General features: G+C 42.2%; 2 protein-coding genes and 1 long non-coding RNA gene across 4 annotated transcripts; 2 read left to right on the top strand and 1 right to left on the bottom strand.

Annotated features, from left to right (window-relative positions):
- Positions 1 to 7,450: 7,450 nt before the first annotated feature.
- GCNT3 (glucosaminyl (N-acetyl) transferase 3, mucin type) lies at positions 7,451 to 9,523 on the top strand. Its single transcript, XM_059858162.1, has one exon. The coding sequence runs from the start codon at positions 7,609 to 7,611 to the stop codon at positions 8,884 to 8,886; it is 1,278 nt and encodes a 425-aa protein (XP_059714145.1). The 5' UTR covers positions 7,451 to 7,608; the 3' UTR covers positions 8,887 to 9,523.
- A 5,315-nt stretch (positions 9,524 to 14,838) lies between these two features.
- Positions 14,839 to 19,290, bottom strand: GTF2A2 (general transcription factor IIA subunit 2). Of its 2 annotated transcripts, XM_059858170.1 has the most exons (5): positions 19,227 to 19,290; positions 18,785 to 18,920; positions 18,187 to 18,291; positions 16,768 to 16,894; positions 14,839 to 15,113 (listed from the first exon to the last, which is right to left on the bottom strand). In XM_059858170.1, the coding sequence occupies exons 2-5, from the start codon at positions 18,854 to 18,856 to the stop codon at positions 15,088 to 15,090; spliced, it is 330 nt and encodes a 109-aa protein (XP_059714153.1). In that variant the 5' UTR covers positions 18,857 to 18,920; positions 19,227 to 19,290; the 3' UTR covers positions 14,839 to 15,087. The 2 variants fall into 2 exon arrangements, with proteins under 2 accessions (XP_059714153.1, XP_059714152.1); XM_059858169.1 differs by lacking the exon at positions 19,227 to 19,290 and having other exon boundaries at positions 18,785 to 19,109.
- On the top strand, positions 19,290 to 21,374 carry LOC132333261 (uncharacterized). Its single transcript, XR_009488111.1, has 2 exons — positions 19,290 to 19,447; positions 21,118 to 21,374. It is a non-coding gene; the product is annotated as an uncharacterized LOC132333261 (long non-coding RNA).

Raw genomic sequence — 21,374 nt, 5'->3', positions numbered from 1 at the left:
TATATATTTAGGAAACAGTAACTTCTAGCTGAGGGAGACTCTTCAGGGATATACAAAAGGTAACAGGCAATGTGCTATACATACCTTCAGTGTCAGAGGCAGTGTCTAGTCCCTTTTACTGGGAGAGAACAGGATTTGTTACTATGGATGAAAGTTCTCCCTCACAATGCCTTCCTGTTGATACTGCTCAGCTCCTCACTGGAAACCACTGACAAGCTATAAAGAAACATAAGGAGTAACTAGTTCACATTTAACTAATAAGTCACATACAGTTTTTTCACCATAAAAAAGTGTAAATCTATCAACTATCACACGTGACTCTGCTCAGAAGAGGCATATTATCTTTATATGTACACAATATAACCACAATTAACTTGAAGTTCAGAATTAGTTACTGGCAGAATGTCTCACGCTCATTATTTGAATCATCTGCTGGAAACAATAGAAGAATTTGAAATACAGTTGAACTCTTCACCCAGAGTTGAACAGGCCTAGTCAATGGAATGTAGCCAGTTCTCTGAGCTGTAAATTAACTTCAGTTTCGTTAGAAACAAAAGGTGAGAGTGGAACAGTGTTAGAGGCAGATCCTGCAATATGCTGGATTTGCCAGATCCTCTCTGTCAGCTGTCAGACAGGTGCTGCTGATGCACCCAGTAATTTGGCAAGGCTATATCTGCTTCAAGTGCTTGTCTAATTTAGTCCCACAGTTAGGTGTTGAGGGATGCAGAGTCCAGCACTGCATTCTGACAATTTTTCATGGATTCTGAAGTTGAAAAGAAAAGCAAACAATGCTGAGATGATGCCGAAATACAGAAGAATTGCTTCCTACAAGTATGATATGCTTCAAGTTTTCCTTTTTAGGTGACTTGAAAACAAAGAGTTGCTTGGGTTTGGTTGTTTTTCAGTTGGGTTTTTTTCTCTTTTCCTGAAGACTTGTATCCTCCCTTCAGCTTTACTCACCTTGCACTAAAAAAGCTGGAGTTGCAAAGTGGAACTTGTACACTTTGTAGGTATTATTTACATCTGCAGCTGAAACTTGGCACTCCATCTAGAAGGCTTTCCACCACATTGGCAGTTTTAAGTGCACACAAAGTATTAGTACTGAACAAAATTGATGGCCAGAAGATAATCCCAAATTAATCATTAATGGAAGCTCCAAACACACCTGGAAACCGAAACATTGGACAAGCAATTTAAACCAATCCTCGTATGGAGGAAGGAAAGAAAAATGGACTTCTACCATCATCCTAGAAAAGATAATCTTTTGTTCAGTCTTACTTAGAAAACTTTATGGACTACCAAGTATTTAGCATTTGTTCTTGGTTTTTAGTACCTTGTTTCAAACAAGAATTTTTCTAACTCAGTTTTCAGCTCACCACACCTGTTTCAGAGGTAACAGAACCATGGAATGGTTTGGGTTCAAAGGGCAAAACTACCCAGATAATAATGCCAAAACTATCCAGTCTGCAGCTCATATCCTCCTGTGTGCGAAGGTTTTCGCTCCTTTTTGGTGAAGAGAGTTTAGTCTGTGATATGTATTCTTTATTCAAATGAACACAACCACAAACACATTTCCTGGCCCAATTCTTTTCTACATGTTAAACATTCACACTAGTGAGTATACATGTGCCTGTCAAGTCTCAGCAGTAAAGAGACACAACGATAATGATGGTCAGATTTATGGTTCCAGTTACACTAACACTCCCATAAGAAAAATACATAAATATATCTTTTTAAAAGGAAACAACAAACCACCAAGCAATTGATTGCCAATACTCTGCATTTCCTCCTGCCCATTAGCTTTAGCAATGGAAGCTAATACCTTGTGTCAGCAGCCAGTGGGCAATGCCATCTGTATTCTAGGAACTCTGTCCCACACTGGCACAGCACAGGGCATCCTGCCACACTATCAGTCAGGATTTACACCTCAGTGCTGGGATCTCACCATTTTAAATGTGAAACAGTGTAGCCCTTTTTGCTGTATCATTTCCAAGTAGTTTCCAGGAGATCATGAACCATAACCTTCCTGAAATAAAAGAACATTAGTGCTCTTAAAGAACACCTTGTTTCAGTATGGAATCTATTGTTTGCTGAAATATACCCTTGCAAAGGGTGGTAGTTTTCTTGGCATCTTTTTTTGGCTTTGTTTTTCTAAGTTTGCCTGGGGAAGATGGGAGGGAAGAACAGTAGCAACTTACCAGCTTGGTTGAATCCAGCCTTTATTGTCCAATAAGTGTTGCACAGTTAGTCAAATACACATTTTGCAAACATTCTAATTTTTTATGCACCAGCATGTGGCAAAGTCTTTCTAGCCTAACCACTTTTTCCATGTACACCTCAGGAGTCTGGTATGGTTTTAGTGACAATTCCAGTGTTTTTTCTCTGAAACAACCCACAAAATTTCATCTCGGTTGTGGCTAATAAAAATTACCTGAGTCATTTTTTTTAACTGAAAGTATATTTTATAGTACCATGTCACTCTTCTGCAAGTTGCCTAATAACTAGAGATGCAAATATTCAAATAGTTATTTTTATTTCATAATAATAAATACATTGGCTCTATGACTTTCAATTGCCAACAGAGACCAGAGATGAAGTGATTAATAGCTACTTGTGACAGCAGCAAAATTGCTTTAAAAAGGTGGGTGAAATTTCCTGGAAACAGCTATTCACAACAGCAGCATTAGACAATACTGAAGTAACATAAAGACCAGCAAATCACTGAAACTCTCTCATTCAGGTATATGGACTATTCCAACAAGAGAAGTTAAGACACTGCACATTTTTAGTTAATATCAGAACAAAGTTGAGCTCAAAGGTTCAGGTAAAAACTATGAAGTAAAACACAAATACACTTCTCTTCTTCCTCTCCATCTGATTTCAATGACAAAGAGTGCTTCAATTCACACACTCCCACTCAGATTTATTGCCACTGTTGTATAAACTGGACTTCTAACACCCTCACTGCTGAAACACAGAAGTAGTAGAAAAAAAGACTTCAACCAAATCTAGGACTGAAAATAACATGAAGAGAGGGACATGCCACTGTCGTGTCTCTATCAGACTGAACAACAACTCCCCTTCCCACTGTTGAATTTGTAATTACGGTGTTTTACCACAGGCCTACATTTTGATACTCCTTCAAAGCACACAATTTGCCTGAATCAAGTGCCAACACCATGGAGAATGGCAGCACTTTATAGGCAGAAAATGCATGCCAGATGGTTAGAAGCTATCGGGTTTTTTGCGTTGTTTTGTATATTTTTTTAGTAAGAATAGTAAGTAGAAATACATATGCCAATCTCTGATTTACTGACATCTAGCACTACCATAACCAGCTTTGTTCACAAAGATAAGCCCAGCCGCACTCATTTGCACGCACTGAGGAGCACGACCTCCAGTCAGCTAAATCAATATTTCAGTCTTTGGATAGTAAATGCTCCTCAAAACCCAGCTCCTTCTTTGCCCCCCTCTGCAGGGGCAGGACACACCAGCACATCATAGGTGCCAGAAGAAAGATGCAATTGCTGTCTGCTGCATCAGCACCACAGATGCAGCACAGAACTCTTCCAGAATACAGATCCACATACTGAGGCACTGACTGCTTGGAGGTGGGACACTCAAATACCTCGGTGGTTCTAGACCTCAGCTGTTTAGCTGCTATACAGAAAGCTTATTTTTTGCTATTGCTGACTTTTTCTCTGGAGATAGTTTACAGCACTGTGAAAACATCACAGACAGACAAGCTGTAGAGACATGTTATAAGCATGAAAAGAATGAAACAACAAGCAGTGAAAACCTTAAGGATTTTCTCTGACATAAGTGCAGCTAATGTTTCTTCTAGCTTTGTATAAGAAAGCAGAAGTGCCAAGTATATAGGAGAATTTTAGAGGATGAAAATATGAAGCAAATAGAACACCTGAAATAAGGAAAAAATTGTACTACACTCCCCACAACAGCAATTTCCCCTACAAAATAGTTTCATATTGACTTTTACTGTGAACATGTGGCAGAAAAAGCAGGGCACTCAAACTATTATGAAATACTTGGGTTTCTTTAGAGAATTGCAGCCAGAACAAGGGCAGCAGATGGCAAGAACTTCAGACAGAACTGAATAGCCCACAACAACAGTTCCAGATGACAATCACCTTTCCCCCACTGATCCCTTGTCCTTCCCCTGTAATGTATTCTATGAGGGTGAAGGTAAGGAGTGCTCTGTGTGAACCCTCCAAGCAAAGAAGGAAAATTTTCTGAACTCAGCAATACCTATTCAGCAACTGGATAAAGTCCCAGTCCAAAGTATTCTTAGCCAACTGTGGGACATTCAAGGGCAACTGTCACAGGACACATCATAGTACCTGTCACAGTTGAGAGGGCCACAATACACAGAGCATCCCCATACAATTCCAGAGAGCTTCAACCCACGCAGAGTAACATCAGAAGGCTTCAGGCATCTGCCCACACAGAGTTATGACATGCCACTTCAGGAGGCTGTAAGCATCTCCTCTTTAGCCCAACCTTTTATTCCACTCACGTTGATGCACTGCACCTGTGTGCCCTCTGCTCCCTTTGGTGGTTGATCAGTGCCCCTGGGCACTCCATGGCTCATTGCTGGCAGTGCTGCTCACCTGCTGCTCACAGCTGGAGCCCATTGGGGATGAGGCTGGGCCACAGCCCCACTCCCAATCACCACAAACTGGGTGCCTACAGGCAGCCAGACCAGCTGTAAGTCTAAACATACTCAAATATTTCTGGGCAGCCACAGAGACATGAAAGCAACAATCTCCATTACAAAGAGGTTTTGGACACAATCTGTGTGTCAGCCCTCACTCTGTGCATGTGTCTGTGTATCATGGCAGACTCTCCACTTGTGACCAAATCAAACTGCACCGAACATTGATAAATTGATAGAAGTTCTACCACAGCACAGAAACACCTAAAGTTCAGAATGCTATTTAGACAGCTGAAAACAAGGCAAGAAATAAAACTAACAAGCTTTTAAGGGTAAAAGACAAAAACCTTTCTCAGCAACACTTGTGTCTATTTCAGGAAGTCCCTTATCTCTTAAGAAACAATCTCTTCAATTGGACAGGTATAATGGGGTTTTCATTGTGGGAAATGCACAAAATTAAATCCATTCTTTTTGGTTCTTTATTCCTGCAGCCCTGACCTCCTCTATCATCTGTCTAAAAGAGTTTTGTTTTCTGTTTTGTTTATATTTCCCATGATGTATGAAGCAACCCTTTTGTAGAAACAATGCAGTATGAGCTAATACAACTATGATCCCCAGTATCACTGTGTTTTCTTTGTGTGACATCCTTCAAGAAAAAAACAGGTTTTCTTCCCCCAGGACACAGTCCAGCTCACAGTGCTGGGCACCACAGTCAGAAACAGTGCCAGTCTTAAGAGTGGTTTAAAGGAAATTCTTTTAGATATCTTTACCAGCATCATCCTATTTATTCATCAGTCTCTTCAGCAATCTGTATAAGGTGAGTAAAGCCTTATCACCGTATTTTGCTTTGTTATACAAAATGTAATTGAGGAAACTCATTATACTTTATGAGCAGTGTTCAGCTGTTGTGTAAAATTTCAGGTAACCAATACTACCCTACAGACTATACGTCATTTATGATTGTCTGCTTTGGCTTTTTTCTAAGTCGTACTCACTTATGCTCTTCAGTCCACAGTTTTGTCTTGGATGAAAGCAGAAATCCTCTGACTTCAGTAAAAGTGCACCAGAGGTCCAGAAAGAGCAAAGCAATGAGTCTGCAGCTGTAAGATGAATAGCATCAGGCAGTGCTCAATTTAATAACAGGAATTGGTATGCACGCTACAAAAATTATTGTGGCTTGATATTTTACTTACTGCTTTTTACTGGTACCTTTTCATGTCCTTTCTGAATCAGGTTCAGAGGTACTGCATGTAGTGCTTTCAAACCATTTGTCGCAAACCAGCAATGAAGCAAAACTCTGAAAGGAAAATTAACATCCAACAGTTTCTTCAAAGATGAACTTGATCTCTATCTTGTCCTCAAACTGACCCAAAACTCTGCTTGTGGAATTGCAATCTCAGCAGCTTGTAAAGACAGTTTGAACTGTGAGACAGTACAGGACTTTGACACATAATTCAGTTGAAAATAAATAGAAGCAAACAGAAGGGGAAGTCTACAATCAGACGGTTTCAAAAAGCAGAACCTGCACAAGGTTCATCATGTTAAAGTTTTACAGATAAAGTGTACATATACAATATACTTATATTTGCAGAAGGTTTACTTTTTTGAAACCTCAATACTTCCTTGTTCACTTCCCATCTTTGCTTTGTTCACCTTCCAACTCTGGAGTATGTGCCAAATACTCCACATAAAAAGAACACTGACCTTCTGGTGTCTGAAGATACATAATGAGAAAGCTATAATGAAATTTTCTGAGTGTTTGTCGGTAATTTTAAAACTATAAATCTCAAAACTATAAGCCAAACACTTGTTTCATCCAAGACAAAACTTATACTTTTAGATAAGTATCACGATACCAGCAGAGAGTGTTAAAAAAAAATCTGAACAGCCAAGAAGATGGAAATGTAATTTCTTCTCAATTTCTGCCATAGTTCAAAGGAATAACTGATTTTTAAAATAACAGTTCTTTTCAAAAGAGCCATTACTACTTGACAAAAATAACATTCCTTATGTGAACACAAAAGAAAAAGTGAAATACAGTGGTTCACAAGAGAATACTGTATCTTACTATAAGATATGTACTTGACAGCAAATTACATACAAAGTACACCTAGGAAAATTTTTGCTTAAATAGCAGTCAGTGACAGTACACTAATTTTGCAAAATAATACTTTATTACATAACCAAAAATTAAAGGAAGATCAAAGACAGCCCTAAGTATTTTTAGGTGTGTGCCTGCAAACTAATTTTACAGGCCTCGTGCAGGGTTAGGTATTTCTCACATAACTAATCTAATCTAAATAATCCAAATAACTTTGGGGAGAGGCAGCAAGCTGATTCACCACGAGTTTAGGTTACCTATTACCTATAAACCTGGATATCTACATGTCTCTGACACATTACCTATACCACAAAAGTTCAGGTTGTGCAGACCTTTGTCTCTTTTCAGGAGTCGAACTGTCTGGACTCTGTAACAAACCTGCTGCTTGAAGTTAGCAGAGCCATTAAGGTGCACACCTTCTCCCATCGCATTTTTTATAAAGATATTAGCACACATCCTCCCTATCAATCAGAACACTGGAAAAGCAGGTTAGACACCAAAGTAATCTAGTAAAGTCTTTCAAAAAAGTGCATTACAGAGGGTTGAGTTCTAGAGAAATTTTCCTTGCATTACGTGCTGGATAGGGATAAGATGAAATATCTTTTAACCAGACACAGAAGATACAGAACCACCCCCAGTGTCGATAAAACCCAACAGAGCCACGCCACCGGGAGGGAGGGGACTGTTGTTCACCTGCGGTCACACCGGGACCGCCCGGGCACTGCTTCCCCACCTCCCAGAGGCAGCAGGTGCCCAGCTGCCGGGCTGCTCGGTGCGGCAGCGGCTCGGGCTCCTCGCGGAAGCGCAGCCCGGAGCCAGGGCAGCCCAGCGCGGGATGCAGTGCTGGCAGCGGGCCCCGGCGGCGCGGCGGCGCTGGGCGCTGCTGCTCGGGCCGCTGGCGCTGCTCGCCGCCGCCCTGGTGCTGCGCGGCACCGCCCGCCCCGACCCCGCCGACCACCCCCGCCTCTACCGGGAGCTGGAGCTCTCCCCCAGCCTCAGCATCGACTGCTCGGGGGTCGTCCGCGGGGACCAGAGAGCCATCCAGGAGGCGCAGCTCAGCAACCTGGAAGTGGCCAACAGAAGGGCTTCACCGACGCCCGTCGAGTACCTGAACATTACGAGTGACTGCAGAGCCTTCAAGGAGACCCGGCGCTACATCGAGTTCCCGCTCAGCCAGGAGGAGGAGGAGTTCCCCATCGCCTACTCCATGATCATCCACCACAAAATCGACATGTTTGAGCGGCTCCTGCGGTCCGTCTACGCCCCCCAGAACGTTTACTGCGTCCATGTAGACAGCAAATCCCCGGCCGCCTTCCAGGAGGCCGTGAGGGCCATTGCTGCCTGCTTCCCCAATGTCTTCGTGGCCAGCCGCCTGGAAAGCGTGGTCTATGCCTCCTGGTCCCGGGTGCAGGCCGACCTCAACTGCATGCAGGACCTCCTGCAGAGCCCCGTGCCATGGCGCTACCTCATCAACACCTGCGGCACCGACTTCCCCATCAAGACCAACGCCGAGATGGTCCGGGCGCTGCAGCTGCTGCAGGGCCAGAACACCATGGAGTCCGAGAGGCCCTCGGCCGCCAAGCAGCAGCGCTGGCAGTATCACCACGAGGTGGGCGAGACCATCTCTCGCACTTCCCAGAAGAAACTGCCCCCGCCCCACAGCTACCCCATGTTCACGGGCAGCGCGTACAACGCCGTCACACGGGACTTCGTGCGGTACATCTTCGAGAACCCCACAGCACAAAAGTTCCTCGAGTGGTCCAAGGACAGCTACAGTCCTGACGAGTACGTCTGGGCCACCCTGAACCGCATGCCGGGCGTGCCGGGGGGCACGCCCCTCAGCGATAAGTTCCAGCTCTCGGACATGACCGCCCTTCCCCGCCTGGTCAAGTGGGAGTACCTGGAGGGGGACATGAGCAAGGGCGCGCCCTACCCGCCCTGCACCGGCCGCCACCAGCGCTCCATCTGCATCTACGGGGTGGGCGACGTGCCCTGGATGCTGCAGCAACACCATCTCCTGGCCAACAAGTTCGACCCCGAGGTGGACGATGCGGCCGTCCAGTGTCTCGAGGAGTACCTGCGCCACAAGGCCCTGTACGGCCGGGGGCTCTGAGGGAGAGCCGCGGAGACTCTGGCCAGCGCCTGCTGCCTTCCGTGGGCGACTCCAGCCGACGGCGCCTTGGGGACGACGGGAGAGGATCCCCTGAGGGCCCCACCCCTCGGCACCGCCCCGAGGAGAAGCCCCGCGGGCGGGCGCGGGGCTGCGGCACCGCCGAGGGTCGGACGAACGGACAGACGGACGGGGCGGCCCGGCGGAGCGAAGGGCCGATCTGGAAGGACGGGAGAGGAGGCTCAGCCCCGTCCCGCTCGGCTCCCGTCCCGCCCCGGCCCGCGGGGTCCCCTCACGGGGCGCGGGAGCGCCGCTCTCGCCCAGAGCCGCTGGAGGAGGCGGGCGGGGCGCTGTACAGCTCCTTCCCGAGTCCATCGGCAAAGGCGACCCCCGGGCTGCTGCCTGCAGACAGGCAGGCCCAGCCACGGTGCCCCCAGGTCCGGCTAGGGGCAGAGCTGAAACAAGGATTAATTTGTTTTTCCACAGAGCACCTGGCAGCCGCCGCCCGCTCGTGGCACCCGCAGCGCTGCTCAGCTGAACATCTGGCTGCTGCTTCTGCCTCACTTTAAACTTTGACTCAATCAAAACTCGTTAATGGTTAAAAGCCAACCTTCAATAAAATCCAAGATAGTAAAATTCATAGCGCTTCGGTGTTCTATGTCCTCTGAGGAGAATGGTTTTTGCTCCTGGCAAAAAAGCAGGCAGCATTACACCAGTTAACCCTTTGTGCACCCACTTCTCCGTCTAAAACACAGGCACAGTGATGCACACAATGGTATGCAAACCTACATTTTCCAAAATCTACATCTCTCTTCCCAATACAACCCTCCCCCCCCAAAAAAAAAAAAAAAAAAAGATATTTTGGTGATATTTCAGTACTGTAAATACCACATCCAGTACTGGACAATGAACAAACCAATCACTTAACACATTGTTTTTAAAAGTTTCTAGTAGCTGAAAGGAAGATTTGCAAAATTCTATTTTTCTCACCTTCTCATATTAAAGCTTGCCACTTTCCATGGATCCAACAGCTTTTCACTACCTGTAATGCTAAGAGATTAATGCTGTTGTCTTTATTTAAAAAGAAAAATCTCTACAAGTAACTTTCTTGTAAGTAAACACTCACCTTTACAAATTTAAGGTCTATAGCGGAGAATTAGCATTATACAAACATCTGAAGCAATTCCATAACACTTGGCTACATTTAGATGAAGTTATGACTGCAGTCACATGGATTTTTGAAACATTGATTTAAATAGGATGAGAAGATGAAGTAAATGACTGGAAAAGGTGTGTCATTGCAATTTTGTTAGACATTTTAAAGTGAACTTGGTTGTAAAATAGTGATTTTTAAAATGCCATGATGATTTCACAGACAACAACAGCAAGTACTGGGAAGAAAAGGTCTCAAACATAAATACCCAATGTATCATAGGGCATTTGTTTATGAAAAAAGAGCAAATGAATAGAATTACTGATCCAGAGGGGAGCTGTTTCCAACTTACGTAAGCAAGCATTTGCTGAAGAGATTAAAGCTTTGCGCTAACCTGATGGTAACATGCAAGTTTTTGAAATGGTTTCAGCAGCAAATTCAACATTAAATAGAAATTATCTCCATGTCTAGTACATTCTTTTAGAACAAACAAAACTTCTCTGGTGACTTAGGGTAAGAACTCAAGTCTCCCACCATAGAAGACTGCATCAAACCACTGCTGCCTAACCTGATTTTGCTTCTTAGAACTCTTTTGCTTACTTTAACTTAATACATATTAGTTCAAAATGGCAAACTAGTGCCAAGGGGTTCATTGGGGGGCTGGGATACATTCACATTTCTGGACTGAACCAGGCAGAGAAGGGTCACCATGTTGCTAACTGTGGCAAAGTGTTGTCTTTTTCCCTTAGAAAATGGAAGAACATGTGCATATTCCTGTAGACAAAAAATCCCCATACTTAACAGTTTTAAGAAATTGCATCAAACCCAAATCCATCCATGAAATGGATGTTTGTAAAAACTAAATACTTTATTTCTTAAAGAACAAAGGTGTTTGGGGGGGCTGGAAGGAATCCCAGCTTGAAATAGTGAAAGATTATTGAATGAGGGCACTCTCTAGTATTTTGCAAATATACCTGTAGAGGAAGATACATACTTACAACTTACTTACAGACTTGTCAACAGTAATTTTAATCCCCTTGACTTTGTATATATGTTTAACTTCTTCAGCTCTTCCTTCTCTCAGAAACATGAAGTGTTGCTGGTACACACTGTAATAACAGTGTTTCATTTGTTGCCAGACACAAAAATGTTACAAACAGAGAGAGAGAGACAAGAATTTACAATAGGAGCGCAAAGTGCCACTTGAAATCTGTTCCGTGGTAAGCCTCTTAGCAAAGTCAAAATATCTTTTCTTTTAATGTTACTCACTGCAATCTTTGCCCTTCCCAGTTAGATGAGAATCTAAGCATTTATTCAGATTAGAAAGAGTTCATAGAATATGAAAGCATCAAGGGAAGTCAGCATACCATAAGCCAGTTTGGTTACTCAGTAGGAGGGACAGCAGTTATCTAACAACACAGCCTAGGCAGCCCTCCTGTTCAGAGATCACTGCTTTGGATGAAAATGACTGTTCTGGCACTATTAATTACCTGCAGAGACAGACAACTTGCAAACCTCAACATCCAATTTTCTTGATCCAAACAAAATTTCCTGTTTCTAATGGTGTTACTATCCAGAACTCCTCTCAGATGACTTGGTTGCAAAAACAAAGGCTATCTTGTGCAAATTTATTTTCAAATCACTTCTTTTAGTAGTGACCTAATTTCTTCTGAAAGAATGAGCCTACTCCCAAATGCTTAAGGTGAACTGAGACAAAAAGATTCTTACAAAGGCATGTTCTCAGCATATCCTTTTTCAAAGACATTAGGAATGTCATATTTATGAGTGCAGTCATACATCAAAACAGTGGTGTGTCTCTGCCATTAGAAATGGCAGTAAAAGCCACCACTCAACTCTAATACAGAACTTTTGCCTTCCAGAGATCTCAAAGGATGTTAGATATCAGATAGCTGGCATCTTAGAAAGTTGGCAACAGAGCACAGAAATCATGTAACTTGCCATTTAGTTGTAGAACTGAAAAAAGAATGAATTTGGAATACAGTAAGACCAGCCCAAAGTAATAGAATGACATCTAACAGAATCTAATAGAACCATATGAAATTCAGCATATAATTATGATGAACAGTTAAACCCCATATGAAACTCATTAGTAAAATCATGGGCTGTCCAATTGGAAGTAATATCAGAAGTATTAACTTTGTGTAGTAAAAAATCTACTTCTGACACTTCTGTCTACAATCGTTAACTAACAACTTGAACTCTAGATAAGCCACCAGTTGTTTGAGGTAATATGCTGCAAATTCACCTTTCAAGAAGTGCAGATGAAACTATAATTCTGAGATTTAATAACAGATTTATTTTTCTGGTTTAAACCTGTCTTTATGTTTTATTTCCAATTGGTTTTCACTTTATTTTTACAAGAACAATGTGGCTTATTACATACTTACACAACAGGTCTGTAACAGCTCTTTTTTAGCTTTGGTTAGGAGGATTTATTTCTTTCTTGCTTCACATTTGATAGTTTATATGATCACCTCTGAGATGCCCTATAATAAAGAGATGGGTCAATGAAAATGAATTTGGAGGAAAACAGGTAAGAAACAAAAAGTAAACATGAACAATATGAACACAATAAAGCCTGCTCCCTGAATCAGTTTTACTCATGACTGCAGATACAATAAAGGTATCTGCACTCATGAGTAAAACTGATTCAGGGAGCAGGGTTAGGGTGTTCTTTTTCCTCTGACTGCAACAGCAATGACCATTAAATGTTAACTAGCCTCAGTGAACAATATTCCACTTCCTTGAACAGCGCAGGTTCTTTTAGCCCAAGATGCAAACCAAAACGTTAATACACGTGTAAATTACTACCCCTAGTCCACAATGGCCAATCCTAACAAACCACCCTTTAGGTTACAGCAAAAACAAAGTTCACATCTCCCAGTACAGTCTTACTAAAGTACTTTGTAACATGCTCCTACTTTCCTCCCCACCCCAAAATTTCTGACTACAGCAAAGCAAACCCAGGTCAGTAGGAACAATCCTACCCCCTAAGCTGCCAAAATCCTTAAACACAAGTACCTGTGCTTTGAGTAACTTTCCTCTACCTCACTGTGCCTAGTCATCGTGCAGAGGTACATAATGATCCTGATTAAACTTCTTCTGGAAATTCATCATAAATTCTTCCTCCTCTGCACTTTAAATTTGGCCTCTCTGATAACATTTGAAGACAGGTATTGACATCCTTGGCTGTGCAAACAGCTTACATCAGATAACATCCTGGTTTGCACACCTATGGAATTGACAAAATCCTTTTTCTTGGAAACCATGTTTAAACAGGCAGTCATCCACGGCCAGTTCTGCACTGGTATTTACTCTTCCCTGCAATTTCTTTAAGTTAATTTACTTTCTAAATAGAAACATCTATTCCAGTTCAATGGCAAGATGCAAAGATATATTTTAATTTCTCTCTGCTGCTGAGAAGCAATTAAAATGAAATCAACAATTAAATCAATAAACAGAACACTACAGGCAAAGAAGAACCAAATAGACAGCAGCAAGTATGCTGATGCTCTAGTAAGTGAAATGATGTGTCTTCCACTGGATATTACAATAGTTTAGTACAGCAGAAGAGCAGTTGATACTTTTAGTTGTAAATTAAATCTTCCAAGACCAAAAAGTACATTAATCACATGAACTTTGCAGGATTATCTGAAATTTAAACACAAAAGAATAGCAAGTGGCAAGAAAGTTATGGAGAAAAACAACAAAAAGCAGAAAGAATACTGGCACCAGACTGCCTTAACTTCCCTTTGCTCCCTGCTCCATGAACTGAAACAACCTCCACAGAAGGAGCAGATCCAGCACCTGGGCAAACACCATCCCAGAAAAATGGTTCAAGTCTGGAGCAAGAGGACCAGAGGGAATGCCTTCAAATGGAAAGATGGAAGGTTTAGATAATAGGAAGAAATTCTTCCTTGTGAGGCTGATGAGACACTAGAAGAGGTTGCCCAGAGAAGCTGTGGCTGTCCCATTCCTGGAACTGCTCAAAGCCAAGTTGGACAGGGCAACCTGAGATAGTGGAAAGTGTCCCTGCCCACAGCAGGGGGCTGGAACGAGATCATCCTTAAGGTCCCTTCCAACCCTAGCCATTCTATGATTCTAATGCACACTTAATTGGAACAAAATAAAAGATAAAATTTGCATTAGGAGAGTCAAAAGGCTACAGAGAACTTGAAATGGAGAAGTCTGTCAAGAGACAGGAAGAGATTACAAGTGGTTGGAGGTTGGAAGAGCAAGTTTTTATACTTGTATGGGTTGAGATTCAGTTACTGCATGATTATTAGAGAACAAAAAAAAGTTTAAACCTAGAAGATTGAGTCTGATGTAGAACAAGACCATGGTACAGATACACATTTACATCCCTTAAGACAAAAACAGATACTTGCTGCGCAATTGAAATAAAAGTAACTTGTCTGCTCTTTTAGTTTCAAAAATGGTTACTTACCCATCTGCAGTGTGCAGCCAAGGGCACGTAGCAGAGCTATTTAGACAGAAAGCTGCAGTCACAAACACACAAACAGGCTGCCCAGCAAGAGCTGCTAAGCTTTTGCTGATGTGCTCCTCCATCATTCTGTAACAGACATTTCTTGCAATACCTAACAGTGCAACCACAGTTACCCTGTAACTGAAAGACTTTTTAATTTGCAACATTTCTCTAAACACACTTAGAAAGTTTTGAGGAAATATGGCATGTTAATGCTAGTTTTAAACAAAGTTTTCCAATGATCACTCTTTCAAAAGTTTTTAAATAAAAGTTTATTACAGGATTTATTTTGAACAAAAAAAAAAAAAAAAAGACAACAGTATCTCTTGTAATTAAAAAAAAGGTAACATTATATTCATGCCCTATAAGGTGAAATGAAGAAATGCTACAGGTATTTCTTCCGCTGTTATTCTGCGACGCCTTCTAGTATGGATTAACTCACATCTGCATCACAGGAATTGAGTATCATCAGTCCCTTTCCATGCTTCTCTCCAGAAAGTGCTGCATATTAACAGAAAATATTGCAGACAAACCACAGGTCTATTCATTCTGCAGTATTGGAACCAGTGTCTAGGAAAGAAAAGAGAGAGTGAGACAAATACACATCCCCACTGAAAACAGAGAACCAAGAACTTTCTCAAGTATCTTCCCCAAGTTCTAAAGCATTCCTCAAGCATTTTAGAACATGTTCTGTACCTACCCTATTGTCTCTACTGCTCTCAATGCCATGCATGAACTGCTTATGCTGTTTCACCTCCATTAGCAACACTGAGAAAAGCCAGCACAAAACTCCAGCGCTGTATTAATACTAAAAATATTAAAAGCTTTGCTCTAACACGTAACAATACACAAACCCTTTACTGCAGTCAGCCATAAACACATCTGGCTATCGTCTACTAAGGAAAAATGTTTCTTCAAATCCAGCACCATAAGCTCTGGTGGAGTATGGGCTGTAGCTTATCGTGTATTTTGAAAGAGATGCAAGAATGAGCATGATCTTCACAAAACACCTCAGACCAATTCTCTGTTCTGACCTTTTGTCAGAATCACCAATTAATGCCAGTGCAGTTTTTGATACACTACCATTACTACTTTCTTGTTTTTAGAGTTGAGGAAAAAGTATGTAACTTAAATATGGACAACAGTAAGCCAGTGTTTTAGAGTACTGTTCCTTCAACAAGTCAGCTTCTCGTGGGAAAAAAAAATAATGTAATGTTAATAGCAACTTCAAGTCAGCCAGTTGTTTAAATCTTATCTGCACAATTTATCAGGAATGAAAATGATTAATACTTGGAAAGTGAGGTTTCCTCCACTAGCTATAATAAGCACACAAAAACCAAGCAGTAAGATTATATGCTTGGCTAATACCAGAAGTTGAGAAAACAATAAATTCTGTCAGCTCTTTAGAACTACAACTTGAAGGGACTATTGTAAGCATGCCAGGGTCAGGAAGCCATGAAGAACCTGTTTCAGAGGTCTGTGGTGCATTTAAATAAAGCCTTTTCCATGCTCAGTTCCTGCTTTTAGCATTACTCTCTCAGGATGAAACAAGCAGCACCATTTCACACAGCTTTAGCAATATTCTGCTACATTGATGGTTTTAAAACTTATAAAGCAGCTTGCCACAAAAGTCACTGAATTACTTTTTCATGTAAAGAATCTCAAGGGACATGGACATAAGTAATCCAGTCAAGCAGATATGGACTGTAAACTCCCACAAGCAGTCTACAAACAGAGGGTCTGTTAGACAACAAATAAGTCTTATGAATTGCAAATGCACACAAAAGCTTTTCTTGGGTTTGTGTCCCCAACTATCAAATCCAGAGAATGACTGCTTAGACACTTTTCTCAGACAGTTCCATGCTCAGATGAAGCACTCTTCAGATTCAGTAAAATATGGTGCTATCCTAAGAAATAGGTTAGTACTAGAAAACTCACCACACAGAAAATAAAGATTACTTCTGACTTTCTAATTGCTCTAGTATTATGTACTTCCCAGCAACAGGTGCACAGCAGTCCCTAACATGGTTCTACCTCAGTGAGTCAGGGAAGCATTCAGCTGGCTTTTGTTTCATCTCTCATCAGATGTAAAAGGGAATACAGAGCCCTACTTCTGTCTAAGTCATACAGTCAACCTGGCTTTAGTAAGACATTTGGTCAAAGCCTTCTAAAAACAATCAAGTCTCATGTCTCAGCCTCAATTTATATCATATTTCATACTTACTTTTTCCATCACATGCTACAATTTTCACTTTATCCACTTTCACGAGTTCGGTGACCTCCCTAAATTCCACGTCATTGAGTACAAATGTCCATACATTGTCACAGAACCTGTATGTGTTCAGAGACCCCTAGAAAAAGACAAGAGACATTTGCTAGAGGACGCATCTCAAAAGCAACAGAAAATATGATGAGCATCTACTGAACTCAGTCCCCTCTAGAAGAGTTTGCTACAAAGCCAACAGTGGACCTGAATGCATAGAAACTGGCAAGCAAGCAGTTCTGAGGAAAACTGGAGTTTAAATGCCCTCCAGTGGATGAAATTCTCAAGACCACGGAGTGACATTACAGGATATCCAAGGGGAGGCTCCTCAGGTAGGCAAAGAAGTTTTACAATTTTTCCAATGTATACAAAGGAACAGTAGCAGGAAACATTTCTTAAAATACTGGGCCATTAGAAAAATCAGATACAGCAATGATCATAACAATATGTGAATTCTGATATTGCTTAAACAAAGTGGCAGCTTAAATAAAAAATCGTGACAAAACTGACATATGTGACATAAAGGGGTATCCCTCCTATTTGACGTATTACTGAGGATGTCAATAGGGAAAACTTCTGACCTTCACTTTTACATATTTTAAACTGACATTCTTCAACCTAGAACTTAAGCTCCAAATAACATTTTTTTAAATTTACCCACTAAACACATGCTAAACTGCTTTTTATACCATGCTACATATGCAAAACAATTTAAGTGTGCTAGAGAAATTATACATTTTTAACATCTCTATATTGTTTTAAAAACTAGTCTTTTAGGAACCCACACTGTGAGTATGTTCTACATAGACTGTGAAGAAGTATTACAACAAAAGTTAACATGAAGCTGGGTTTTGTGGTTTTTTTTCATTCAAGCTGACATTCAACAACTTGCTGGCTATCTAACATTAATTAGGGTGGCTAACTGGGAACACCCCCCAACTTATTTTTCTATGATACCTACAGAAAATAGCTACAAAATGATCCAGTGAAAGGGTGGATCTAAAACTCTCTAGTCTCTCTTCACATTACTCATGTGGCTGAAAATCTGGCCTCATCTCACTTTTGCTAGGGACAGCTGCGAGAAGCAGAAGTCTCCCTCCTCATCTGCAAGACACTGAGGATGGCAATGTTATCCACCAAAAAAGCAATTCCCTCTTCCCTGTTTTCATCATCTAATTGTTGCATTCATTCAAAAGATCCCTGGCAGAACAAGGCAATGAGCCTTACAGCTGTATACAGAATATACATGTAAATAGCCATTAGCAGAGCCAAAATGAACCCTCTTAAGTTCTTGCTTAGAGCACACAGCTTTAAATGCCATTCTGCATCAACACTTAGTTGCTGTTTCTCATGTAAAACTTTAAGATACCATTTCCTTACCCTGAAATTGACTCTGTTCCTGACTCGCTGTGCCAGTGCTGAATTTATAGCTTTATCAAACTGAAGTAGCACCTGAAGGGCCAACTGAGGTGTGATTTGCTGTGACTGAAGTAGTTGAAAAGAAAACAAAACACGTTTTGAGTTGTTTCAAAGTAAGCTCAAATAGTTTAAGTTAAAAACATCAAAACAAAGTTCACTTCAATGAAGCAGCTCTCTAAAAGAACAATCTACAAAACAATTATGTTCCTGTATTTATTTCCATTTTTGTATTTCAATCCTGTACTACACAAAGATCTCTTATAATAAATATTTACTGGAAATAAACAGAAGAACAGCAAATTTACTGTAATGTTCCAGCTTAAGCTGGCTGTTAATTTACTGAGCCACATGAGACTATGCCACTTACATAAAACATTTTCCTTTACCTAGAATGCAAAGCAAAAAATATCACAAGCGAATAGAGCACCAAATCCTTATGATCTCAGTCAGGAAGTTTCCCAAACCTTGGCCATAAGCACCCCGACACAGGAACGACAAAGCAGTCTGGATAAAAACTTCTGTCTTTATTAAACTACTCGCCCAGACCCCAGGCCCCGACCTGTATGAGCTCATCCAGACTCTCCTGAAGGCTGTTGCCCAGCGTGGTGTTCCTATACAGCTGGTACGCCATGGTTCCCTGCGAGGGCTGGACACGTCCTGCTCATCCACGGCTGCGCGCCCGGGCTGTCCTCGCTCTCATCGAAAACAAACAAAGGTAACAATAAAACCCTCCACGCCCCACGGCCCGGCCCGCCGGGCACGCACGGCCGGGCACGCACACCACAGCGACCACCCCGCAACACCGCCCGACCCTCGGGCGCGCTCCCGGCGCCGGCGCCGCACAACCGACAGCCCGGCCCGGCTACGGGAGCCATCCCGGCCGGAGCCGGGCACCGCGCGGCCCCGCCGAGCCCCACCCAGTCCCGGTCCCAGCCCCGGCCCCGCCGCCGCTCCCGGGGAAGCGGCCCAGGCCCCGGCCCAGCGCCGCCATCGGCCCTCACCGCGCGCGGCCGGAAGCGCGGCCCCGCCCGGGCCGGAAGCGGAACGGGGCGGGGCCGGGCCCAGCGGCGCCCTCGCAGCTCCGGCCGAGGCCTGCGCTCGGTCCAAACAGCCGGCGGTAACGACCCGCGGCCGCACACGTGCTCATCGCACTGCCCCGAGACCCCTCGGAACGCAGAAAACAAGCTCATTTAAAAAGAAAGGATGGTAATATTCTCAAGAGGTAGGTGAAGAGTCTTCTACTTACATTTTTTCTATTAGAGGGACAAAGGAAAACAGTCACATCTGTGAAGAGTGCTATTAGCCCAGTGAAGCCAGTTCTATTATCCACGACTCACAACCTGTGCTTTTGCATGATTACTACAGCTTCACTTTGTTAAACACTGCACGATTCCCATTATCTCCACAATAAAGTTTACAGACACTAATTGACAGCGTAATCATTCAATCTTAACCCTTCAATCTACCGTTCAGCCATTAGAGCACCTTACTGCTCAGGTCGTTCTTGTTCATAAAAAGGTTGTTAATGAAAAGAAACATTGCAGAACTGCAGAGCCACTGGTAAAACTAAGCATCTGTCCTCCGTGAAGGTTTATTTGTAATTATTAACCTGGAATTCAATCTTACCAGTATTACCTAGCAGTTGAGCAAGCTAGAGTAAGGAATATGGTAAGATAAGGACTTCTGGAAAGAACTCTGACAGCTTCTCTTCAGATCATTTTCAATACTAAAAAAATTCACGTAAATCAGAGTAATCTGGGCAGTTCAAATTGCAAAACTGAATAAAAAAATCTAGCTGAGCAAAGAATGGCTTTAATTTCACTGACCTCAGTCATGCTTGAAGGGAATGATGAAAAACTAACATGACTGCACCCTCCTGACAAATGCTCTTTTTTCCTGTTAGTTTAATATGGGTAATGAGATCTGATAAAAGAAACATAGAATTTTGAAGCTAGGAAAGCTGCAAGATGTCTTTCAGAATATGAATATTTAAATATTCCTTACATTTCAGAGTGTTACTCTGACTTAAAGAAAGTGTCCTTAAAAAGTATAATTAAAGCACTTGTTTCAAGTGTGAAACAAATCCTCTTGACAATGACCTGCATCCAACAAGGACTGAGCGAGAATTTTGACTGCAAGATTTGTAAGGCTTCTGTGGTTACAAAAAGCTTGCAAGCTGTTATCCCTCTCCTCTCCATCCCTCACGTGAGGTTTGTGAGGGAGACTGGAATGACTCGAGAATTCAAGTCCTTTCCAAAGACAACAGCCTTTGAGCAGACATGAGTTTAAACCACCTTTCTAGATACTAGATACTGTATAAATCTGTAGGATACACTGACAAAAGCGAGACTGAAATATGCTTTTAACCAAGAAACTTTCTACCTTGTGACAGATTCAGTTAATAAAGTGCCTATTCACAATGTAGTTCACTATTTTTCAGTCAACTACAGACATTTCAGCAGACAGAATCAGTGAAGCTGACATGACCAACAACATCATCTCCTGCCCATGACACACTTGGTGGTCCTTCATAAAAGATTCCATTACTATCACATGTAATCTAACCTTGAAGTATGACACAATTAACTGCTGGAAGTTTTAAACTGTCATTAGAGCACTTGGGGTATGATGCAGCAAAGCTGCTGACACAGACACAGGCTCTAGTATCCTAGTGGGCTGCAGTTTGGAGTGTAGCTGCTGTCTCCCAGGACAACATTCCTCACAGCAACCGGGGCTGTTCTTTGCCTGTTTACTGAAAGTAAAGGAAAAAATATGCCAAACCTGTTGTTATGAACAAGGTTACATATTATTCTAGCTAGTTCTACTCTTTTTGGAAGTTAAAGTTCTTCAGTCTGCTTCAGCACTAAATCCTTTCCTGTTACCCTCCACCAGAACATGGCTCTGCCATTTTACACAGATCAAGAACATTCAAGCAAATCCAGAGTCTACTCAACAGTTTTTAATGACACTTTCTCCAGAATCTCTTTGCCACTTCTGAATTTACCCCGTTGCAGAAATCATTAAGAAATGTGACATCAAGAGGCCACTGGCCCCAACATCTCTCATTCAGCTGTGCAGAGCAATAATGAGAAAGGTAATGACTTACTACTACATATATAAATAAAAGAGACCTCCAAATCAGAGGCAAA

Source organism: Haemorhous mexicanus, chromosome 13 (genome assembly GCF_027477595.1).
Source record: "Haemorhous mexicanus isolate bHaeMex1 chromosome 13, bHaeMex1.pri, whole genome shotgun sequence".
Lineage (NCBI taxonomy): Eukaryota > Metazoa > Chordata > Aves > Passeriformes > Fringillidae > Haemorhous > Haemorhous mexicanus.
The sequence above is the reverse complement of the archived record's forward strand: the minus strand, read 5'-3'. Positions and strand labels throughout refer to the sequence as shown.

Coding starts and splice junctions, on each gene's coding strand:
- GTF2A2 (XM_059858170.1), bottom strand. CDS start 18,856: ATGGCGTACCAGCTGTATAGGAACACCACGCTGGGCAACAGCCTTCAG. Junction 18,292..18,784: donor GTCTGGATGAGCTCATACAG/GTCGGGGCCTGG, acceptor CAACTACTTCAG/TCACAGCAAATCACACCTCA. Junction 16,895..18,186: donor GGAACAGAGTCAATTTCAGG/GTAAGGAAATGG, acceptor GTCTTTTTCTAG/GGGTCTCTGAACACATACAG.
- GCNT3 (XM_059858162.1), top strand. CDS start 7,609: ATGCAGTGCTGGCAGCGGGCCCCGGCGGCGCGGCGGCGCTGGGCGCTG.